The sequence below is a fragment of the Alnus glutinosa genome, chromosome 6 (assembly GCF_958979055.1).
Source record: "Alnus glutinosa chromosome 6, dhAlnGlut1.1, whole genome shotgun sequence".
In the NCBI taxonomy this organism is placed as follows: Eukaryota; Viridiplantae; Streptophyta; class Magnoliopsida; order Fagales; family Betulaceae; genus Alnus; species Alnus glutinosa.
In genome coordinates this window covers 21,749,590-21,773,169 of record NC_084891.1, presented here as the reverse complement: position 1 = coordinate 21,773,169, position 23,580 = coordinate 21,749,590, and the positions used below count along the sequence as shown (strand labels likewise).

Genomic DNA, 23,580 nt, shown 5'->3' with positions numbered 1-23,580 from the left:
CTAATCTTGAGAGGGGATCTCGAGATATCCGAAATCCCTCCAACTTTGGCATCGTGGGACTATCACGCTCGTAATACTCCCAAGTATCCTAGGGTCGTGGTGTCTCTGAGATATTCTCGGGGTCGTGGCATCTTTGAGATACTCTCGGGTATCTCGGGATTTGACATCTACCTGGCTTATTGCACGTTGTTCTTGGATGTGCTTGGGCTTTGACTTATTGTCCAATAAGTTGAGTAGCAGGCCTCTCTTAAAATTAATGTTAATAGATGGGCTTGCAATTAACAAATAAGCTCATTTATTAACTGTTAAGAATATTTCCCAACATAACACATGCACCGTTGGACAAATCATTTCAATTTTTTTTTAAAAAAAGTCAAACTAAAAACATTCATATTTTTTATATTATATCATTCACTTTTTATTATTGTTTAAACAAAAAAATCCATTAAAAATATAACTTTTTCACTTTTCCATACAAAAAAATTCTAAACTTTTTGCTACTTTATATCATATAAATCACTTCTTAATACTATTCAAATAAAAATTCTACTATGTCGTTTACCAAACATACATGTGGGATTCCCAAACCTATGGAATCAAGCATGTGCCCTCCAAAATAGTGTACTAATAAATGTTTATTAAATATCTCAAAACTTTTAGATAAATGATATATTGTCAATTCAAAATTTTAAGTGTCCAAGGTATAGAGGATGCAAACATTTTTATGACCTCTATGTGGTCATAAAAACACACATTTCTTGTTTATTGTTTACATATCTAGCACTTTTTTATTAGTTTGAGTTTATTATTGGAGAGTCCATCCCTACTGATCTTTTTCGTTGTTGTTGCTTGTAACCATTTTCTTTTTAATGTATAAGATGTTTTTTTCTTTTTCTTTTTCTTTTTTTTTTTTTTTTAAAAATAGTTGCTAAAGTAATTTGCGAGAAATGTTATTTATTTATTTTAGGAAGTTTCTATTAAAAGTTGGGATAATTACACTATTAATCATTCGGGTTGACCTAAATTACGAATCATGCCCCATAGACCTATGGTACAAAAAGCTCATGGAGGGTCATTTTGGTAAACTATAATTATAAATTACTCCATACAAAAAACAGATTCCGTTAATTTGCCATGTCATACCTATTGGTGCAATTTTAGTGACGTGGTGCAATTAACTGAAAAAATGACCAATGATGCAATTTTGCAGATGGAAAACAGGTTCAGAGGGTGATTCGTAATTATAGTTTACCACAAGGATCCTCCATAAACTTTTTGTACCACAATGAATAAATCGTAATTTAAGTTAATCTCAAGGACTAATTGTGCAATTATCCATAAAATTTTTTTGACCCAATTGTTTTAAAACAGTAGGAGTACGTACGGATCTCAAGACTGTAGATGGCATCCACATCTCTGCCACTCATCAGGGGAGGCCTCCTCCTTTTCTCTGAGTACTCATCCCTTTCCAACCACCACAGCCCGGCAACTCTCCCCAAGTAAGTCCAATCGTTATTCTCACATACTCACTTCTCCATGTCACTCCGACACCTGGTTTTCTTTTTTTTCTTTTTTCAGATTTTCTTCACCGTCGTTTGTTTGCTGAGAAAGATATTGAAGATAAAAAGAAATATTTAGTCTTTTTTTATGTTAAATCTTGAATCTCACATACCCACTTTTTTATCTGCTTTAATAAGTGGGTTTCTTTCTTCTTTTAATAAAATTTTCTCTACCCATCTGTTTGGTTGCTGAGCAAATTATGATTTAATTGATACATACTCTTCAAAAATGCTTGTCCTTTGAATTCACATACCCATTTATTCATATATCTAAGAAGTGGACTCCACTGTTTATTTCTTAAACTTTTTCTGTCTTTTGGTTGCTAGGAAATTTATTGAAATAATATTTAGAAAAAGCAGATGGAAGCATCGTATTGGCCTATTTTGGTCCTCTGGCCGTAATTTAGTTTCACTGTTTAATTATTTGTTATTGATATACAGTTTCAGATGTAATTGGAATATTTCATGCAATGGCCTACTTATGGCTGATCAAAAAGAGCCATGCTTTTCACACAGAGAGAGAGAGAGAGAGAGTAGAATTGAACTTAGAATGGGGAAGAGCATAAAAATAATTGATTGATTAATTACCTATTTAGTCAAATGGTCATGCGGCCTTTGAAAAGGAATCTGTCCCCATAACTCAAATGAATTTGATAAGTCTCATTTCTCCATCTTAACTGATTTAGAGGGTTAAAAGCCCGAGCATTTCCTAACTATTTTGCATTATTTATTTTTTGATATCCTTTTTAACTACATTTTTTTTCTCAGGTGGGGATGGAAAAGAGACCAAGAAGCAAGCATGGTCATCAACCGAACCAGAGGCCAAGCATTTCAAATCTTGGCCAAACCTAATGTACGCATTAATCCAAGGCTTCCGCATGTATAATGCCAATATGTTTGGTTTGAATATGATCAAAGGTTTTGTAGGTATGTCGTTGGTGATGAAATTAGTGCATAGTGGGAGCAAAATTTTTAGACTCTGGATGGGTGTTAGATGATTCTTTTTCTAATTGCTTGGTTTATGGTACATACTTAATGGAGTCATCTTCAAGTGATTCAAGCCACAAATAGTTATAGACATGATGTTTGGTAAGCATTGGGTGATCTATTTAGTTCATGCGATCTACCTTTTGCAGTTGTAGTGGCAAATTATCTTACTTCTTTTTTCCCATTTGAGATACATTTCAGTTATTTCTCTTCTCTAAATTTCTCTATATTGCTGCTCAAATTTTCGTAAGATACAAGCATGGTGATCAATAAATTGACTCCTCTCGTATTCCCGGATCATGTTTCCCATCTGAGAACCAGAATGGTGTACTTTTGCTCAACTGTGTGTACATTTCATCTTTTGAATGAAATTTTTGATACAATCTTAATGACTGAGATTCAATGAAGTTGCAATTTACACCCTTTTTTCTATTTTGTTTGTACTTTCTTTTTCTTTAACTGCCTTTTTTGCTCGATCAAGTTCCATCTCATGTTAAGAAGAGTTGCTTATGTATTAAATTTCTATTTGTGTAAATAAATAAATAAATATGCAGCCCGTACCAATAAAATCAATGTCTGCTCCTTATCCTATGCTTCTTGTCCATATTGGTTGTACTCTCACCAAAATAAATAAATAAATGTACAGGCGTCTTCAGGGAACATAGGTTTAATCAAACAAGTGATTATGGTTGATCCTTTGGAAGCCAAGCGGTTGGCTGCCAAGCAAATGCAAGAGATTGAAGCTAAAGAGAAATTCAAGGTGAAGGACATTTCATCTTTGGTGAAGATATTGACTATGAATTGACTTGTCTAGCATACTCTTTGATACCACAAGCTGTTGGTGTGGATGAATATCTTATGGATTTTTGGTCTTAACATAAATATTTGCAGGGACCTTGGAAGTCCCATTTAGGACATGCATTTGTGGCTTATTTCCTATGTTACATGTTTTATCTTTAGAGAATCATGAATTTTCTTGGTAAGAAAAGAGGAATGCTTGTCAATTCCTTTTTTTCGTTTTGGCCCTGTTGAGAAAATAAATGGTGGGCTAATATCTTATATCACCCACACTTTCATTTATTATTTATAGAGGAGAGATTACACTTCAAGATTAACACAATGCCAATTGTTGTGAAGTTTGCATGAAAAGCATTAGAGAGAAAGAGGAGGCTCCTTTCACGTATGTTGCTTACCTCACACATCTTATTCTGTAGGTTTTGAAACATACAACAATGATGAAAATATCCACAAACCCTAACCAACTCTTCTAATACTCCTCAAGCTGGAGCATATTTATCATATAAACGCAGCTTGAAACAAATAAACTCTAACTGGTTATAACATAACGATTTTGTAAACATATCAGCTAATTGGCCTCTAGACTTCACAAATGGTGTAGATATGTCTCAATTAAGTATTTTGTCTCGGATGGAATGACAATCAACCTCAATATGTTTGGTCTCATGAAAAACTAGCTTAGATGCAATATGTAAAGCAACCTGATTATCACTAAATAATGGGATAGGAGTAGGGCCTGAGAACCCAATTTCCTGAAGAAAATGTCTTAACCATGTTAACTCACTAGCAGTATGAGTCATTGTCTTGTATTCTGCTTCAACACCAGATCACGTCACGCTTGTCTGTTTCTTACTCTTAGAAGTTACAAGATTACCACCTAAGAACGTACAATATCTTGTAGTAGACCGTCTATCTAAAGGAGAAAATGCCCAATTTGCATCAGTAAAGCCTTCTACCCTGCGATGTCCACCGAGTCTATACAGTATCCCAAGACTCAAGGCTCTCTTCAAATATCGTATAATGCAAGTAACAGCTTCCCAATGTGAAACTCGATGAGCCTCCAAGAACTGGTTAACAACACTAACTGCATATGAAATATCTGGTCTGGTGATAGTAAAAAGTTCAACTTTCCAACTAGACGATGATATCTGTCAGGATCTTCAAATAATTCCCCTTTATCCTTTAGTATTTTTTATTTTTTATTTGGATCCATCGGAACCTCAACGGGACAAGCACCCAAAGGACCTGTCTCTTCTAACAAATCAAGTACATACTTTCTTTGAGATAAGTTGATACCTGTCCGAGATCTAGCAACTTTAATACTTAGAAAATATCAAAGTTAGCCCAAATCCTTTGTATGAAATTGTTGCTGCAAAAATTGTTTCCATTGGGCAATGACTTTTGAATCATCTCCAATAATAACAATGGGATGTTAGCTTCTTTCGAGCGGCACATGACTGGGAGGTGGATGTATTGGCCTCCTTTTTCTCTTTGCTGTACTCTACCATAGTGGATTGTGATGGGGATGACCAGCTCTGGTGGTTTCCTTCTCACAAAGGGAAATTTGATGTTAGATCTTTCTATAAGGCTCTTACTTGCAAAGAGGCTATTCATTTTCCTTGGAAAAGTATTTGGCGGACCAAGGTTCCTTTGAAAGTGGCTTTTTTTGCTTGGACGGCAGCGCAAGGGAAGATCCTCACCTTGGACAATCTCAGAAAGAAGGGTGTTATTCTGATTGATAGATGTTGTATGTGCAAATTGAATGGAGAGTCGGTGGACCACCTTCTTCTTCATTGCGAGGTTGCATGTGCTCTATGGAACGCCATTTTTAGTCGCTTCAGTTTATCTTGGGTTATGCCTCTTCGGGTGGAAGATTTATTCGCTTGCTGGTGGACGGGTGGTCGCTCGCGGAGTGCGGTCGTGTGGAAGATGGTCCCTTGTTGCCTTTTGTGGTGCTTGTGGAGGGAACGCAATGATAGACAGTTCGAGGACAAAGAAAGAACTATTGAGGAACTCATTTCTTCTTTTTTTTTTCATTCTTTGTACTCTTGGTCGGTTGTGTACCTCTCACCTTTAGTGTTTAGTTTTAATAATTTCCTTGTTTTGTTTTCTTCTTCCTCTTGATGCCTTTCTTGTATACTTTTGATTGCGTTTTGTGCTTTTTAATGATATTTCTCTTACTTATCAAAAAAAAAAAAAAAAAAAAACAATATCATCTACATATACCACAAGGAGAATAGAGGAATAATGGTGACTAATTGACGCAAGACACGTACAGAAGGGTGACCAAGGTGGCAATGCCACTGGAATGGATTGAGACTAGAGGAAGAATGGAAATTGGTGGCAATGCCACTGGAATGGATTGAGACTAGAGGAAGAATGGAACACTTGAATTTCAGGTGCAACATTTATGTAGTATAGGCTATTCATTTCATGACCTCCACCAATCATCTTCTTCATCTTTAGATCCTTAAAGACACAATAGTGAGCAAAAAATGTAACAGAACAATCTAAGAGCTTTGTGAGTTTGTTGACGAAAACCAAATTAACTGGAAATTTGGGAACAAATAAGAGGGAAACATTAAGCAAAACATTTGTTGTTCCTTCACCTAAGACAAGTTGAGAACAGCCATAAGCCTAACAATTTTTGTGATAATTGATTCCAAGAAGTAAAGATATTGGGATTACCTGTCAGATGATCAGCAGCTCCAGAATCAATGATCGATGAATTTGAAGAGGATGCATTACCTGTTTTTGCAAGAACGATGGTGGAAGAAGATGGCTGATTTTGGTATTGACTAAAGAATTTGTCGATATCCTCCTTTTTCAAGACAATAAGATCATGTCCACCAAAAACTTATGAGGCCTATTGGTTTGATTGCTCAGTAAAGGACACTTGATTGGCAGTTGGTTTACCATGTAAGTCCCAGCAATAATCGATTATATGTCCACATACACCACAATGAGTATAACGTTTGGAACCCCGACTACATCCACCTTGTCCTCCCCCTGAATCTCTCCCACAGCCTCTACCACCGTTTCCACTATGATTACTATGACCACCACGACCACATTCATATAAGGTAGCAAGAACTACCTGTTAGCAAGAAAAAATGGTTTGACATGCATGTTATCACGCTATTTTTCCATCTATCTAATGTCTATGGTAGTGGGTGGTTGATTAAGTTCCTCACATATTTTAATTATGGTATCAGAGCAAAAGTCATGAGCTTGAACCCTGACTCTACAATTCATCCCCCACTTTAGTTAAATGTTTTTACATGCTAGGCTTCACTTGTTGAGTAAGAGTGTGAGCTCACATGTGAGGGGGGTATTGAAATATTAATTAAAATATTAACTTCACTCATTCCTATCTGTTTAAGTTCTTGGGACAAGTGGTTATTTAACATGATATTAGAGCAGAGGTCATGAATTTGAACATTGACTCTACAATTCACCCCTTATTTTAGTTAAATATTTCACATGTTAGGCCTTACTTGTTGATGGGGAGTTTGAGCTCACATGTGAGGAGTGTTGGAATATTAATTAAATTATTAAATTCATATTTTTCTATCAGCATAAGTTTTTGAAACAAGTAGTATTTAACACCAAACATTGCCAACCTCTGCGACCACAGCGATCATAAAGAGCTTAGCAACACCACCCCAAGAAAACACCATGGATGAAATGGACAACAACAAGAAAGGGTGACACCACCAGAACCACTAGAAACAGAGACACAATCGCCAACCACAGCAGCAACTCACCGAAAAACACCACAGACAAGACTGACAACCCCAATCGACCGCCACAGCTGCTGTGTTACAGATCTGCTGTCTAAACCACCATAAACTCAAAACCATCAATGATAGACAAAAAATTTCAACCGAGACCATCTGATAATCTCGTTTGGAAGAGAGGGAATTGAAAGAAGAAAATTCAGTCTCTCACTTTGCCAAACATGGAGAGATGAGAAGGAAATAAAGCATGGGTGTCTGTGAGTAGAAGGGAAGAAGAATGGAGGCGTGGATGTTTATGGGTAGAAAGGAAAAGGAGCGGGGGCAAGGGTGAATGGTGGCCAAAAATGATTTGTTTATTATTTATTATTTTTTAAGAATGCTCTACTACCATGTTGAGAAAATAAATGGTTGGCTAATATCTTATATAGATACTCATTATTTATAGAGGAGATTACAGTTCAAGATTAACACAATGGCTATCAACAAGAAACAGTTTATCACAACTCCTAAACAAGATAGACTGCTAAAACAGCTAGATAAGATTAGCATAGAAAATCAAACTACTATCTAACAGTCCCCAAATGCAAAATATATTGGATGATGCCATAAGCATGGGCATTTTTGTTCATAAGTAACTACTATACTTCAAGTTACTTATCAGCCTGGCTGGAACTATGTTGTGATTACAGAGAAAACGTCAAATTGAAGCAATTAATGGAGCATGGGCAATGATTGGTCTCACAGCAGGCTTGGTCATTGAAGGTCACACCGGAAAAAGTATTCTGACACAGGTAAATTTGCTTTGCACATGTATGTGGCCTCTCTCTGTGTGCACATGAATGTGGTCTCTCTCATACGCAAAAACAATAATTTGAATTTGGTTAATGGGTGGCTTCTTCCTTAAAATAATTGGATCTTTTGAGTTACTAGATATATGATTAACCCTTTTATCTTTCAGTTGGCTGGATACTGGAGTGCCATAGTCAATTTTTTGGTGCAATAGGAGTAAAGTTTGAGGAATTGCAGATTGATTGTCTGATCACTCTATGAAACTGAATCTGTTAGATCTTTCAAGTTAATGTTGCTTCTGCGCACAATCTTGTACTGTTTTATTTCAGTGGCTACTCATTACACTGTGAAAAATCTTTCTGCTTCCCTCTGTAATAAGATCCCATTAATGTGTAAGAATATTGTCAGAAATCCTCGATATAGAACATGTTAGTCATAATTTGTTGTAATGATGTCTACTGTTCGGTTACAGAGTCAGTCCGGCTGAGATAACCCTGGCATGTACGGCATGGAATCTACCCAAGCCGGATAAGGTTTGATGATCATGCGGTTCCTTCTCAATTTATCTTATTTTGGAAGTAATGAGAAAATGATCTATTATGAATATTTGCTTTTAGGTCCTACTTGTTAGTCACGTTGCTATCACCCAGCTTGATTCACCATTATGGTTCCTATATATTCTTTAGATACTCTTCTTTTTGGACCAAGAGGGACCCGGTTATGTGTTGGCTCTACCATGAAATACAAATGTAAATTATGAAATTGTAGTGGGAAGTCATCTTAAAGGTTTGAAGCTAGGATGGGTAGCAAGCTTCTTTGTTTATATGGAGTTTGCTGGGTGGAGTTGGATTTTGTTGGTTGCTTAATACAGAAGAGGGTTAGAGCAAGAGCTGCTTTTAGTGATCATAAATAAGGAAAACGCCTGTAGAAGTTCTGAAGTGGCAGAAAAGGGTTTCCCTTCCATTTAGGCTAGCTTGGGGTTCGCTTGGAGCCAAAACAATATGGATCCATGGCAATTACCGATTCGAATTGATAACGATTTGAGTAGGTAGTGTGAGACTTTAGATGAAATCCATCTAATTGGGTAGATGGCCAAGTATTCACAATTTATTTAGGAAAGTGGGTTTCATATAGGGTCTTTCACATTACCTGTTCAAATTGCTAGCAATTCGGGCAGATAATTGTTATGAATCCTAATTTAAGCCAGAGTGATGGTACATGACAAGGACGGTAATTAGAAGGATATTGTGATGTTTGAAGTGCATACATTTCACATATAGCTTAAGATGTTGGGTATGTTTGGCAAATGCTTGTACAGAATAAAGTAGTGAGTTGTTAATTTTGAAATTAGTAAAAAGTGATGCTGTGATATAAAGTAAAAAGAATTTGTATAGAAAAGTGAAAAAGTTTTGTATTGTAGTGAATTTTTTTATTTGAATAGTGATAAAAAATTATTGATGTTATATAAAAAGTGAAAAAAGTGGGACTGCTTTGATGTTGATTATTATTAGAAAATGTGAAAAAGTGAGAAAAAGTGAGAAAATGATTGGCTGGCATTATCGTGGCATGGCAAGTTCATTGCCTAACAAAGTCGGTTTTACTAGCAATGCAATGAAGTTGGAAGAGAGGTTATCTTTGTTGGAAATAATTTTGATGGTGCAAAAAATTCTTGTTGATATAAAAATAATATCAATCCAAAAATTATTAATAAAATAAATAGAATATAAGAGATTAAAATTAAAGTTAAGAAATAACTCATAATGCTATAGAATTACGCAAGAACGTTATCCTTACCTTAAAAGTTGATTCGTGTCTCTCAAAGTATATTACTTTGTGTGATTGAATTCTTTGATACGCAACCTTTTAAGATTAGACTATAACGTTTATCTTCATTACACTTTCAAGAACGAAAGCTAATAAAACAATCTTTTGATTTGCTTGATAAAAAGCCTCATTAGAAAACACCAAGAATGAAAGACAGTAGGTCTCCACATTGAAAATGATATTGGGTGGTCTAAGAATATTGGCGTTTCAGAAAAGATAGGAGTAGCCCAATATTTGACCACAGAAAAAGATTTAGCTAAATAGAAAAACTAAATAGGTTTTCTTTTCATGTAAAATCAAATAAGCCTAAAAATAAGAGTAATGTTATATATCACACTATTATTTTATCACTATCTCATTATACTGATGTGTTATTGTCATTTCACCCTTAAATTAGACATTGTTAAAAGAAAAAAAGAAAATCCAATAATAGATTGACACTCGGACGTTCACATAGTGAGAGAGTAATGTGATAAATAACAATACTCAAAAGTAATTATGAAGCTCATATTCAGTCAAGTGTAGTTCTGAGGGTTTGGAATACTGAATAGTTTAAATGGAACAATTGTATATATCAATGACCTTTCATACGTATAAATTTAGCCGCTTGTTCTCAATGGGTAGCTCAATCGGCTGGGGATCACGCCTCATGAAGCGGATGTCTCTAGTTCGAATCTCATCTCCCTCCTCTTGTATGGACATGTAAATAAATAAATAAATAAATTTAGCGACTTCAAAAATTCCTAATAACTGTTTACCCCAAAATATATGTTGACATTGAATAATGCTACAATGTAGATGTAACAGTCTCAACTAACATTTGTACCCGTCTTTGTTAAAAGAAAAAAAAAAAAAAATCTAAGTGTTCGTTTGGAATATGCCCAAAAATAATTATGAAGCTCATATCAATCAAGCATAGTTTAATGGGTTTAGAATACTGAAAAAGTTTAAATGGAAGCACTGTATGTATCAAACGCCTTTTTTATGTATAAATTTAGCCACTAATCTTTACCCCAAATTATATGCCGACATTACATTACCCAACAAAACTACTTTGCAGACAAAAGTGTGATGGACTAAGAATATAATAATAATAATAATTGAGTGAACATGACCAAAAACTCTTGGTTCGGCTGAAATTCAACATTTTGTACGAAAAACTGAGGGTCCATCTAATAAAGTTTGGACAAGTGTTTTGAATTTTGATTTATTTTTTAAAAAGTGTAAGGATTGAAAATTGATTTGGTGGGACTATGGCCCGTTTGAAAACCCCCTTGCCCTCCCCTTCCTTTGGGTTTTTTTTTGAATGATTGAAAATTAAAATTGATGTGATATAAAGTTGATATAATTTATATGAAAAAGTGAAAAAAAAAAAAATTGTATTGTAGTGAGTTTTTTATTTAAAAAGTAATAAGAAAGTGTTGATGTGATATAAAAAGTGAAAAAAGTTAAAGAATGTTTTGAAGTTGATGTTTTTTTGGGAGAAGTGAAGGGAAGAGGAGGGGAGGGGAAAGTGGTTATCAAACGGGGAGGGGAAAGTGGTTATCTTGACTTCCGCAAGAGAAAAGTTGTTTGGTAAAATTTTGAATTGTGGTAAGAGAAATGATCCCTACACTCATTTCTCACAACAGCCCCACAACAAGCTGACGTGGCTGGTACTATTTTATTATTTTTTTACAAAAAGAAATGAAAACAAAATAATAAAATAATAAAATATTACCAGCCACGTCAGCTTGTTGTGGGGCTGTTGTAAGAAATGAGTGTAGGGATCATTTTTCGAAAAATAATACTATTGTGACGGTGATTTGGCGGTCACCTTTAACTGTCAGATGATTCAAGCAGCTATTGCGGAACCGCCGCCGGATGACTAAGTGTGGCTGCCAAATCTATTGGAGCCACCATAGGGCCGACACCATCCGACGACAACATCACCCAATCTTTTTCCTTTTTTTGTTGAAAAAAAATAATACAATTTTCTTTTCATACCAGTAATCAACAGTCCCTACACCTCGAAAAAAATAAAAAATAAAAAATCTACGAGAACAATCTCCAACCTAAAGAAAATATTACAATATGATGTTATTCTTTGAGAAGTGTATTGGGATTTATTTTTTGAGAAAAGTTTTGTAACTTGTTCGGAAAAGTGTATTAGTGGTGGGCCAAATATAAAAATCAATTTAATTAAATGATATTTGAAAAGAGGTTTCAACATACGAGTTAAAAATAAAAAAAATTAATTAATTAAAAAAATAAATAAATTTGAAAATTTTACCAAACAGACACTAAATTCAATTATTATTTAATACGTGAATTTCGAGATAAAAAAAAGATGTTTGAATGTTTAGTAGAATTAAAATTGTATTTGAAATCAAGTTTGGATGAGAGTTGTATGAGATTATATTTTTACGGAAAATCATGATAGCAAATGATTGGTGGTATGAAAAATTGGGTAGAATTATTGGAGTTATGAAAATTAGTGTGGAATAATGATTGAAATAATTATTGTTTAATAATTATAAATATGACTAATTTTTTAATATTTAATATAATGTTTAATATAAATAAATTTGTTTTTTTTAATATAAGATAAATACGAATTTGTTATGATTTTGAATTAGTTCTACACATGTGCACTTTATCATTTTTATTTGACAGTAATAATATATACCATATTTGAGTAAATAATTGTTATCATTCATTTAATTTTTAGATATTTTAATTGTTTGTTTAATTAAGCGACTCCCAAACAGTAGTCCACAGCAGATCCCACAGAGTCAACGACATGGATTTGAGATAAAACCAACCATTGGCGAATTCAGTCCAGTTAGTCAACATTTTCAAATTCCCACCAGTAAAAAAATAAAAATAAAAATAAAAATAATATTCCCACGAATCCACCATCTGCCAAAGCCTCTATCGTGACGTCTCTCCTCCAGTTCTATTTTACATTACTCTCTAAAACTCACCGAGCTCAGATTTGGCTTTAAAGAAGTGGGTTTTGAGGGTTTTTTTACAGGATCCGATTCAGCCTTCCTCCTTGGCATGAAACTGAAGAAGGAAAAGCTTGTCAGGTGAGTGTTCTTTCTTCATTTCCTCGTCTGGGTTTTGTTTCTTAATGCGGAATATTGATTCTGGGGATCCTTTTTGGGGCTTTATGCTTTCTTTTGGTTGCTGAGACTAAATTTATATTGAACTAGAACCGTAATACTCTATAGCTCAGATGAGCTCAGATTTTGGTTACATGGGAACCTGGATAATATAAATTATAAAGCATGTCATTCTCTGTTAAAAAAATAATCTGGGATTTTGACTTCTTCAAATGCTCTATTTGGCTGCTTAGAGAATTTGTGAACAAGCTAGATGTTTTTTTTTATTAAGTTATGTTAGGTTTCTAGAAGCTTCAACTCTACTTATCTCGACCTTAATACAAGAAAATTACAGCTAATGGGATTCATAAAAGATCGGATTCTGTGAAAACATTTGTGCGGGATCTTTAATTTCATTTCAAGCTGTCTGGTTACTGAGAATAAATGTTAGGAAAAATATGTAAAATCTTCATTATTTGAGACCCGAGAAAACTCGAACTCTATTGGCAACCAAAGGGGGGAATAATCACCATGCCTTCTGGGAGAAATTTATAATGTCTCTTCAGTTTGCTTTGAAGAACTGTTTTTGTTTCATCAAAGTAGGTTTTCCTGGAAGTCTTTTCAGTTGAAAACGGAGATTTTTATGACAATTTTGTTTCCCTAAACCGTTGTAGGTTTCATTTTACTGGAATAAAACATAGTGAGTCTCCATGGGGAAGAACTGAACCATCACAGCTAGAAAGGTCGTCATCTGCATATAAGGTTCCATCATCTTCGTTGCTAAAACCTGATAATGGACTAGATGGGGGCAGAAATAGATTCACTGAAACTCTCAGAATTGGGAAGTCTAAGGTGTTTCCAGAGGATCATGAGCCATGGCGCAAGAGAATACTTGACCCGGGTAGCGAGATTATGTTACAATGGAACTGGGTTTTCATCGTTTCATGCTTGGTGGCACTTTTTGTTGACCCATTATACTTTTATTTGCCCACTTTGGGAGGAAATGTGGATTCTTCATGTGTGAAGACAGACTTGAATTTGCGAATTGTTGTGACATGTTTTCGGACTGTTGCGGATATATTTTATTTGTTGCATGTGATTATAAAATTCAGGACTGCTTATGTTGCACCTAGCTCTCGAGTGTTTGGGAGGGGTGAACTTGTCATGGATCCAAAGAAGATTGCACGGAGGTATATTAGATCTGACTTCTTCATTGATCTCATTGCCACACTGCCCCTTCCTCAGGTATTTTATTGCAAAGTATTGTTCTACCTTATATGCATGATATCTTATCGCAAACATGTCCTACTGCTGAATTTTTTTTTCTGTTAAAGTGTAATTGTATTGTGAAGCAAATAGAATCTATCTGCTTATGAAAAATCTACCTGCTGTTTTATGAGGTTTTATTCTTTTTGTCTTATCTATATCATTTCTTGCTGTGTTTGTTTAGTCTCGGTAAATCATATGAGGTATCTATGTAAACAATATGTCCTCTTACTATACACTTATCATATGTCTCCTTTACTAATATCATTTGATGGGGCTCGAATTGTTTGTGACTTGGAATTTTATATCTTTCCTTTGATAAACTGATGCTAATGCTAGTATTTCTACTGTCATTACTTAGGTTTTCATCAAGTATGTTAATCATGTAGAGTGACAATGGGTTGCCCTTTTTGATTCCTTTTTTTTTTTTTTTTTTTTTTTTTTTTTTTTTTTTTTTTTTTTTTTTTCCCTAAGCGATGCCTTTGGTTGATAGAAGTTTCCACAAAAACCTTGTAATGCTCTTTATGCGTCATTAATCCAGTTTCCACAAAAACCTCATATTTTGATAAAAATTTCCAAGTTCCAGGGAAATTTAACTGGGAATTATTGTCAGTTAATATCTACTACAGAATGATATTTTAATTAAATTTTCTCTAGTGAGTGATTTTTCAAGTAAGCTTTTGAAAATCATTTTGATGACTAGCTGATTCATGAAGAGAAAAATCTCTTCTGGTAGTATCTGGACTTCAATAACAAGAAGCAGCCTTGAAGAAAGGTTTGAAACTTCATCCTGCAAAAAGTATGTTTTTGAAGGAAAATATTTATTTTTGTTACAACTTTCTAGTCCTTGGATATTTGTTTTTCTATGTAATTTGCATTCTTAGTTCAGTGCTTTTATTCCATTCATGTTCTCAGGACCATCCACATCTTTGATTTTACTATAGGAGTCAGTAATGTAGCTAAATACACGAAATATCAAACATAATGTTGATCTTTTCATGAAATAACGATGATAATGCTCATTTTATTGTTAAATGATGAAATTCACCTCCTAATAATGGTTTGACACTTAGAGCATGCGATGTACCATTATTTATTTACTGGGAGCTTTAGCCCATTAAAAACAGATAAATTTTGATGATGTCTGCTGAAAATTGGTGCTTGTAGATGAAGTAAAAGTTTTTTAATTTTTGTTCCCCCGCTTTAATAAGGGAATTTGAAACCATTTAATGAAATATAGGAAATTCCTTTTACTGATAATTGTTTGAGTTTTGTTCTATGCTATTGAGTGGAGCTACTGAGGGAGGATTAGAGTTTGTAAATTGAGAACTTTCAACCAAGCTTTGTTAGGGAAATAGTTATGGTGATTCATAAACTGCATGGGACCAACTATGGAGGTGTGATGTTAGAAGTGTAGGGAAGCATATTGAGGCTGGATGTCTATGTTAGTTAAAGGGTCACATGTAGTGAGTTTGTGGAAGAGTATTAGAGGAGGCTGGAATTAATTTTTCAAAACATATTAAATTTGCTATTGGAGATGGCATGTAGATTTGCTTTTAGTGAGATTTATGTTTGGTGATTCTTCTTTTCCCTGGCCTGTTTCTTTTGGTTGTGGACAAGGATGCTTCAGTTGCTTCATACCTAGGCAGCTCATCAGAGTCAGAGTGCATTATTGGGATCCTCAGGATTAATTATGGATCGGGAATTGCAATTTGTGGTTAATTTTTTGATTTGTTGTATTTGAATTTCTCTTCTAGCAGAGGTGAAGATAAGATGTATTGGAGATGAGCACGGTCTGAAAACTTAAAGAGAGAGATAGTGGAGCCTATTAAAGATGATCTAAGCTAACTAAGGATGGTATGGTAATCCTGGTCATGCAGGAATTATCAAATATTTGACTACTTGGACTAAAGCTAAACCAACCTTTCAGTTGCATGCAGAGACTAGTTGTCTCAATTTAGGGACAATTGAATATTACTGTTAGAGAATCCAACCAAAAAGTTTTAGCTACTAGGTGGAGTGTCCCAACAAGTATATATAGGCGCAACCAAACATACAGCCAACTGAAATCGAAAACTGCCCCATGACCTGACTAAAACAAAGACAAAGGGTTTGGCACATAGAGTCCAAGAACAAATAAACTGGACTCTGATGTCATATTAAAGCATTCAATCCAAACACCTAAGCTGCTAGATAGAGAGGCCCAGCAAATACATAATACCTATAACCAAGCAAACACCTAACCAATGTAGGGGTACTTACTGATTATGTTGAATTGTGACTTAATCTCATTGTTTTTGCTTCCAAAAATTCCTTTTGGTACACCTGAAGTCTAGTCTATACTTGCTGAAGGGTAGTGGGTGAGGGCTCTTGGTGCCATGTATAAACACTCGGCTCGTTTGGCAATGCTTTTTAGGGTAGCCTTTTGCTTTTTAGCAAAAAAGCAAAAGCATTAACAAACAACTCAAAACATAAAATACTCACAAAACACTCAAACCTATTTTCACCTTTATCTCACATCACAACCAAAAAAACAAAAAGCACCCTCTAAAAGTTTTGTCAAACAAACCCAGTGTAATTTTGTTGACCTTTGGGCTAACTTGGCTCATGTTGGATCGGGTAGTCTCCATAGTGTCACTAATAGTATACTCCCTTATAAGATTCAAGGATAAATAAAAATAAATTTAGTTGGTCTTTTATGTGTGCTCAAGGTAGATTTATTCCCCCTTTTTATGCTTCCAGCGCCCCCTGTATACCTTATAAATTGATTGGTTTATCACTACCACACCTTTGGGAGCTTTGGGGTAGATTCCATTTATGCATGATAATAGGCTGGCTAATAATCTGAAAGGTGGATCTAAAAATTGATAGAAATATCGAAGTTTGAAAATTCTGTAATTTTTTTGTTTTAACCTTTGGTTGTTATGACCGAGTTAAAATAGAACTTACATTAAATTTTATCCACTTTTGATTACCATAGCTAAACTTTCCTCTTCCTGTATCGTGCTAAGAAGTGTAGTTTCATTGTTCTTGACAATGTGAAATGTGCAGCCAATTTTGATCTGAGCTGTTTGTTTTATCATTATGTTGTTATTGTCCTGTTTTTGGTCAAAACTTTTCCATGTGAGAAAGCTGAAGCAAAGTTGATTTAAAATATTTATGCAGATAGTGATCTGGTTTATTATACCAGCAACAAGAAATCGTCGAACTGATCATAACAACAATGCCCTTGCACTTATTGTTCTCCTCCAGTATGTTCCGAGATTATATCTGATTTTTCCATTAAGTCTGCAAATAGTAAAAGCAACTGGAGTGGTTACCAAGACTGCCTGGGCAGGGGCTGCATACAATCTACTGTTGTACATGTTGGCTAGCCATGTATGTACTTCTGTTGCTTTTTCCTTCCTCTAATTGTTACTCTCTCTCTCTCCCTCCCTCCCTCCCTCCCTCTCCAATGTATTCGACTAATCTTGTAGAACCATTTTAAAAGGGTTACTATCCTTGATGAAGTGTTTTTTTTCTTATTTTCTTTTGAGTTACAGTGGGGACGTTAATTTATGATTGTACTTATGTAATTGCAGGTTTTAGGGGCAGCATGGTATTTGCTGTCTATTGACCGGTATACCTCATGCTGGAAAAAATTTTGTAAAGAGGAATACTCTACAGGTTGCCGGCTAAATTATTTAGATTGTGATACTTATCGCAAGACATGGGGAAATGCAACAAATGTGTTTCAGAAATGTAATCCTAATAATGAAATTGAGTTCAAGTATGGCATATTTGAAAATGCAGTGCAGAAAGATGTTGTTTTCATAAACTTCATGAAGAAGTATTTCTACTGTTTGTGGTGGGGCCTACAGAATCTAAGGTATGATTTCTTTTACTAACTAGTAGAATGTAAGTTATTATTTAATAAAAATGATACACCCATGCGCACACACCCACCCACCCACCCACACACTTACACAGTTACACACATATGTTATATGCCGGGCATTGAGATTATCATTTTTATGATTTCTCTTATTTTTCCCGATTATGGCTGCAATACATTTTTTTTTTCACCATTTTTAATTGCTTTTTAAATGTATGTCATGCTGTTGGCTCTAGTATATGATTTATGAAATGGACCAGAATTTTCATCAACTAATGCCTGGTAGGTGCCAATGCCGTATCTATATGACCTGTGTTATGATCCATAACTGAAAAAAAAAACTCTTTAAAGTATGACATTTATGACATGCAATCACTGCATGGGGATCAATCATTTATTTTATTTTCTTCTGTTTCAAACGACATATGTTATGATAGTGGGATCCGGTTTCATTGCTGTAGTTTAAACTATAGCACATCTGCTGTCAATTAATGAATGGTTCAGATTGTTTCAAATTCCTTTTAACTGATGCGTAGTCGTTTTTAACTCAAAGTTGTCTAAAGCAAATGTTTCTTGTGGTTTCCTGTTTGATGCCGTTTAAGGGTATTGGGAATGTCTTCCTCTTCGTCTTCTTGTACTGATGAGTGACCTTAATTATCTTGTCCTCCGATAATTCTTCTTCTTGCCCATATTAGTTTGAGCTTTGAGTTGGGTCTTTGGTTGAGTCTTGGTAGTGCTTGCAGGACCCATTAACCCAACAAGGTCCTGGGTCACTCTTGAAACCTCAGGGGTCGAGCAAATGTCAAAATCAGTCTCGTTCTTGATCTGGGTCACGCTTTTTTCACCACCCACGATTTCTTTCTCTTCTCAATGCTCATCAAAGTACTACGCAAGAAGTTTAGTGTGAGAAAGTTTCGTTTCTAGGGGCCGAACGTTCAGGTTTCTCTCTCCCTATTTCCGGTGAATGAAGAGGAACAAAAATGGGTCTCTCTCTTTCTTTGTTTCCTTTGCATTTGTTGAAAAATAATGGAAAGAAATGGGTTTCTGATTTTCTATCTCTGTGAATAAAGAGTAATCAAATGTCTCTCTCTCTCTCTTCCGCAAACAAATGAGGATGGGTTTTTTTCTTCTTTGATTGTATTTGAACGGGGAGGCCTTCTTGACAATTCCTGTCAATACAGGGGGTTTAATAAAAGAAAAAGCAAAAATCTGCATGACTTCTTCAAATCCAAGCGTGGGTCTTTCTGCTTACATTGCTTGCGCCGAGAACCAGTTTGCACAGATATGGAGAAGCAAGACAAAGAGGAAGACGTTGCCACTACTAACCTTAAACGGCGTCAAACAGGAAACAATAAGAAGACAACTTTGAGTTAAAAACAATGACGTTGTAGTTAAAAGGAATTTGAAATAATCTCAGCCGTTCATTAAATTTACAGCCGATGTGCTGTAGTTTAAAACTACAGCACTGAAGCCGGATCCCACTGTCATAACATATGTCGTTTGAAACAGAAGAAAATAAAATAAATGATTGATCCATGATAGGGAAAAACTGTAAAAACAAGAACGGGTAAGAGAAAGGATATACACAACCCCCAAACCCCTGCCACTGACAAGTGATTGCATACAATATTATAAACTCATTGGGAAAGTATATTCTCTGCCATACAGCTAGTCTGCCTAAAAACAATTTGTTTACGTATATATTTGCTTTCTTTTTGTCTCAGTTCATACGGGCAGAATTTGTCTACAACCACTTTTATTGGAGAGACGTCGTTTGCCATTCTTATTGCCATCTTGGGGCTGGTATTATTTGCCCGTTTGATTGGGAATATGCAGGTATTTGAGAATGTTTTTCCTTCAATTCTCACCATTCAAATTTTGAAATTGCTTTTCTGTCAATCAAAAGACTTAATTAAATGTTAATTCCTCACTTTTTTTGTACTTTGAATACTTATCTCTCATGCATTTTGTCTTGTAAGTTTTTCATTAGAAAGTTAAAAAGATACCGATTTCTTTGTTAATTCTTCCCAAGTCTACACCAAATCTTCATTGGAATTTAAGATTTTCGTATAATATTTTCCTGCAATAATAGTGAGCTTTTCTTCAGGAGGGACTTTTTGTGAATTCAGTGCGTCTTTTTATTTGTTTTTTGATAAGTAAAAAGGTATATAAGTCTTTTTATTTGTTATTACTAATTTTATTTGCTTAGAAATATCTGGGCTCATGCTTGCACAATTGGGGGTTGTGATATGTTGTGACCGTTTCAATTGTTGTATTTGTATTTAATACCTGGTGCTGCCTGTACTTGCAATAGATCCTTATGGTTTGCTTGCTAGGTTGATTAAGAAGGAAAGGGAGAAGAGAAATTTGAGAGGGATAAAATGTGGTAATATGGGTCAGTTTTTGGTGTTTTTATTTGTCATTTACGAGATTCTAACACTAGATGAATATGTTTCAATCCAGGAGGCCGTCTGGGTTATTAAAGCTTACTTACAACTCATCTGTGTTATTCCAGTGCACCTTTCTTTCGTGTCTGTGTCATAGTTTATTCTCTATCTCAATGTTTGATTCAACATATGAATAGTGTTTTTCTGGTCAATGTTTCCCATGTACCCAAGTGCTTTTGCTTTTGCCTCTTTGCTGAAATAATAATTGAATGTAAGAACATATAACCTTGGGTGTTGTGCGTCTTTGCATGCACAACACTTGTGTATTTAGGAAGTTTCGTACTGTCTTCTGAAATTGTTTGTTGTTCGGAGCAGGGTTGGCTATGTTCTTTTTCTTGCTGGTCTTGCACTCTATTCCTATCCATTTGGGAAATGGTGAATATGAAACCATGGATCATCTTGTTGTCTGTACTTTGCAGCTGATGCTACTAAGTTCTTTTGTTTTCCTGTCATTCACTTGTATCTTGTTTTTCATTCCTCCAGTCTAATTACTGGGTTTTTAGAATCAGTTACATTTTAAATAAAAAATTTGGATCAAATTTAGAGAACATGTCATTGATTCTCCTTTAAGATATGTTAATTTGTGCTTAAAGTTGTTTTTCTGGTGTAGACGTACTTGCAATCTCTTACCGTGAGGCTCGAGGAATGGAGACTCAAGCAAAGGGACACTGAGGAGTGGATGAGGCATCGCCAACTCCCTGAAGATTTAAAACAACGTGTTCGACGTTTTGTTCAATATAAGTGGCTTGCAACTCGAGGAGTTGATGAAGAATCCATCCGTCGTGGATTACCTGCTGATCTTCGCCATGATATCCAGCGCCACCTATGCTTGGACCTTGTTCGACGAGTATGGTTCTCCCAAAGTATTTCTAGAGCTAAAAAGCTGCACTCATTGGTCATCTGTTGTCATATTCTATCCAAAGTAATGGGTTTGGAGGAATTCTAATGTGGGACTTACAGCCATAAAGATCCTTGGGAATGTCATTTCTAACTAAACTGGCTAGACTTGTGTGAAATTGTGGAGGAACAGCCCAACAGAGATGTATTAGAAACAAGCCATTTGGTCCAATTTGAGCATTACTCTGCTCCAAAAGCTGTCTGTAGCCTCCAGTTCACAAATTGTGTTTTAGAAAATGATCAAGGGATATGGCGTACCAAATAAGCCAGACATTAGACGTAAAAAATGCTGTCATAATATAGAATACCAGCAAGCATGTTTTTGCATTCAAGATACATGTTAAGTAGTATCTCTGATATACTAGATACCTCATCTCCATCCAGCCTAGGCAATATTGCTACAACTATTCAATATATGTGCATCATTTGGTCTCAAGAAATCTTAGGAACAAATGGCAATTATTATTTTTCTTTTTATATATAATTAAGTTACTTCAGTGGAAGTATATGAACCCTCTTGCTTTCCGTGTTTGCAGGTCCCCTTCTTCTCGCAGATGGATGATCAGCTGCTTGATGCAATATGCGAGCGTCTAGTATCTTCCCTAAGCACTGCAGACACCTACATTGTTTGTGAGGGTGACCCTGTGACAGAGATGCTCTTTATTATCAGAGGTAGACTGGACAGTTCCACAACCAATGGAGGTCGGACTGGTTTCTTCAACTCAATTACATTGAGACCTGGAGATTTTTGTGGAGAGGAATTACTTGCATGGGCTTTGCTCCCGAAATCTACAGTCAACTTGCCATCCTCAACAAGAACAGTCAAAGCACTAAATGAAGTTGAAGCTTTCGCACTGCGAGCTGAAGATCTCAAATTTGTGGCCAATCAATTCAGACGGCTCCACAGCAAGAAGCTGCAGCACACTTTCCGGTTCTATTCTCACCATTGGAGGACATGGGCGGCCTGCTTTATACAGGCTGCTTGGCGGCGGTACAAGAGGAGGATGTCGATAAAAGATCACAACATGAGGGAATCCTTTGCTTTCAACCAGAAAGAAGTGGATGAGACAGGGCAAGAAGAAGAGGAACATTTTTCTGCTGGTTCAAGTCCTTCTCAGGCAAGACTGAACCTTGGGATCACAATACTGGCTTCAAGGTTTGCTGCAAACACAAGGAGAGGAGCCCATAGGTTAAAAGATGATATGCCAAAGTTACGGAAACCTGAAGAGCCTGACTTCTCTACTGAGCCTGACGAGTAGTTGCTTGCGTCGGGCTAGTATATGGTGACTGTGCTTGAGAATTTGTTTCATTTGGAATATGGGATTCCACATCTTTACGGGAGGTGGCTTGTGTGATGCTTCTTGAAGTTCTCTGCTTCAGTGTTGACACCTTTAGGAGGTGGGTAAAAAGATCGTTTTGCAGCACAGAAAAGGATGGGAGGGGCATTAATGTTATGTCTAAGATGTAAACTTGCTTAAGAGAGAAAGCTGATAAAATTTAGTGGACTCAACTATGAGCTTTACACCTGACTCAGTCAAACTGTGTTACGAACCTAAATATAAAGTCTGCAAATGGATAATATTTAGGATGGACATCTAATTATAAGCATTATAGGAATGTAACAAACTGACTATTAGGGCACTTTCAGATTTGAAATCAAAATACAGCTTTCCCATTCAAAATTGGAATATGTCAATATGACATTAAAATCCATATATGGCAACTTTCTAGGTACACTAACCTCTTATGGCCTCAATGAAAGTAGTCTCTGGAGGTTTAACGACCAGAGTTTGCTAAACTGGTTCTTCCCCCAGAGCTTTTCTAAAAAAGCTCTCTATAGTATTTTGAGACAATACATGCTTTTTCTTTTTCTTTTTTCATTTCTTCTTCAAGTGTAAAGATTGACTTAATATTTATTAAAAGAAAAACGGAGAGGAGGTTGCGCCAGAGTGGCTCTTTTTATCATATTGGGTGGCCAGAAGTGGGTGGCTATGCAATCTCCCCAACATAATAGAGGGGGTGGCCACATGGCCAACAGGAAAGTGGGTTGGTTTTGGGGCTGCTTCCAGCACCTAAGATGAGGTGGCCATGCCGCCACTCTTGAGTTTTTATTTTCCTATTCAGGTCACCTAGGGCTGACTATTAATAGTTTGGAATTCTTGTCAACAGGAAAATGAAGCAGGTGTGATTTGACTCTCTAGTTCATTCTAGGCTAACTTTAGTCAATATAGGAAGTAAAATAGTCCCAACCTGAACACCCCATACGATTAGGCAGAAAGATCATGAAATCCCATAACAAAAGTATACCCAGAT

General features: G+C 35.6%; 2 protein-coding genes across 2 annotated transcripts; both read left to right on the top strand.

The window, feature by feature from the left end:
• Positions 1-1,369: 1,369 nt before the first annotated feature.
• On the top strand, positions 1,370-8,489 carry LOC133870162 (uncharacterized). Its single transcript, XM_062307219.1, has 5 exons — positions 1,370-1,499; positions 2,328-2,412; positions 3,193-3,306; positions 7,774-7,875; positions 8,043-8,489. Exons 1-5 carry the CDS (start codon positions 1,402-1,404, stop codon positions 8,085-8,087), a joined length of 444 nt encoding a protein of 147 aa, XP_062163203.1. The 5' UTR covers positions 1,370-1,401; the 3' UTR covers positions 8,088-8,489.
• A 4,116-nt stretch (positions 8,490-12,605) lies between these two features.
• On the top strand, positions 12,606-22,866 carry LOC133870584 (cyclic nucleotide-gated ion channel 17-like). The gene is made up of 7 exons (XM_062307743.1): positions 12,606-12,768; positions 13,458-14,028; positions 17,215-17,427; positions 17,631-17,917; positions 19,648-19,759; positions 20,981-21,217; positions 21,804-22,866. Exons 1-7 carry the CDS (start codon positions 12,740-12,742, stop codon positions 22,524-22,526), a joined length of 2,172 nt encoding a protein of 723 aa, XP_062163727.1. The 5' UTR covers positions 12,606-12,739; the 3' UTR covers positions 22,527-22,866.
• The last annotated feature ends 714 nt before the right edge of the window (positions 22,867-23,580 follow it).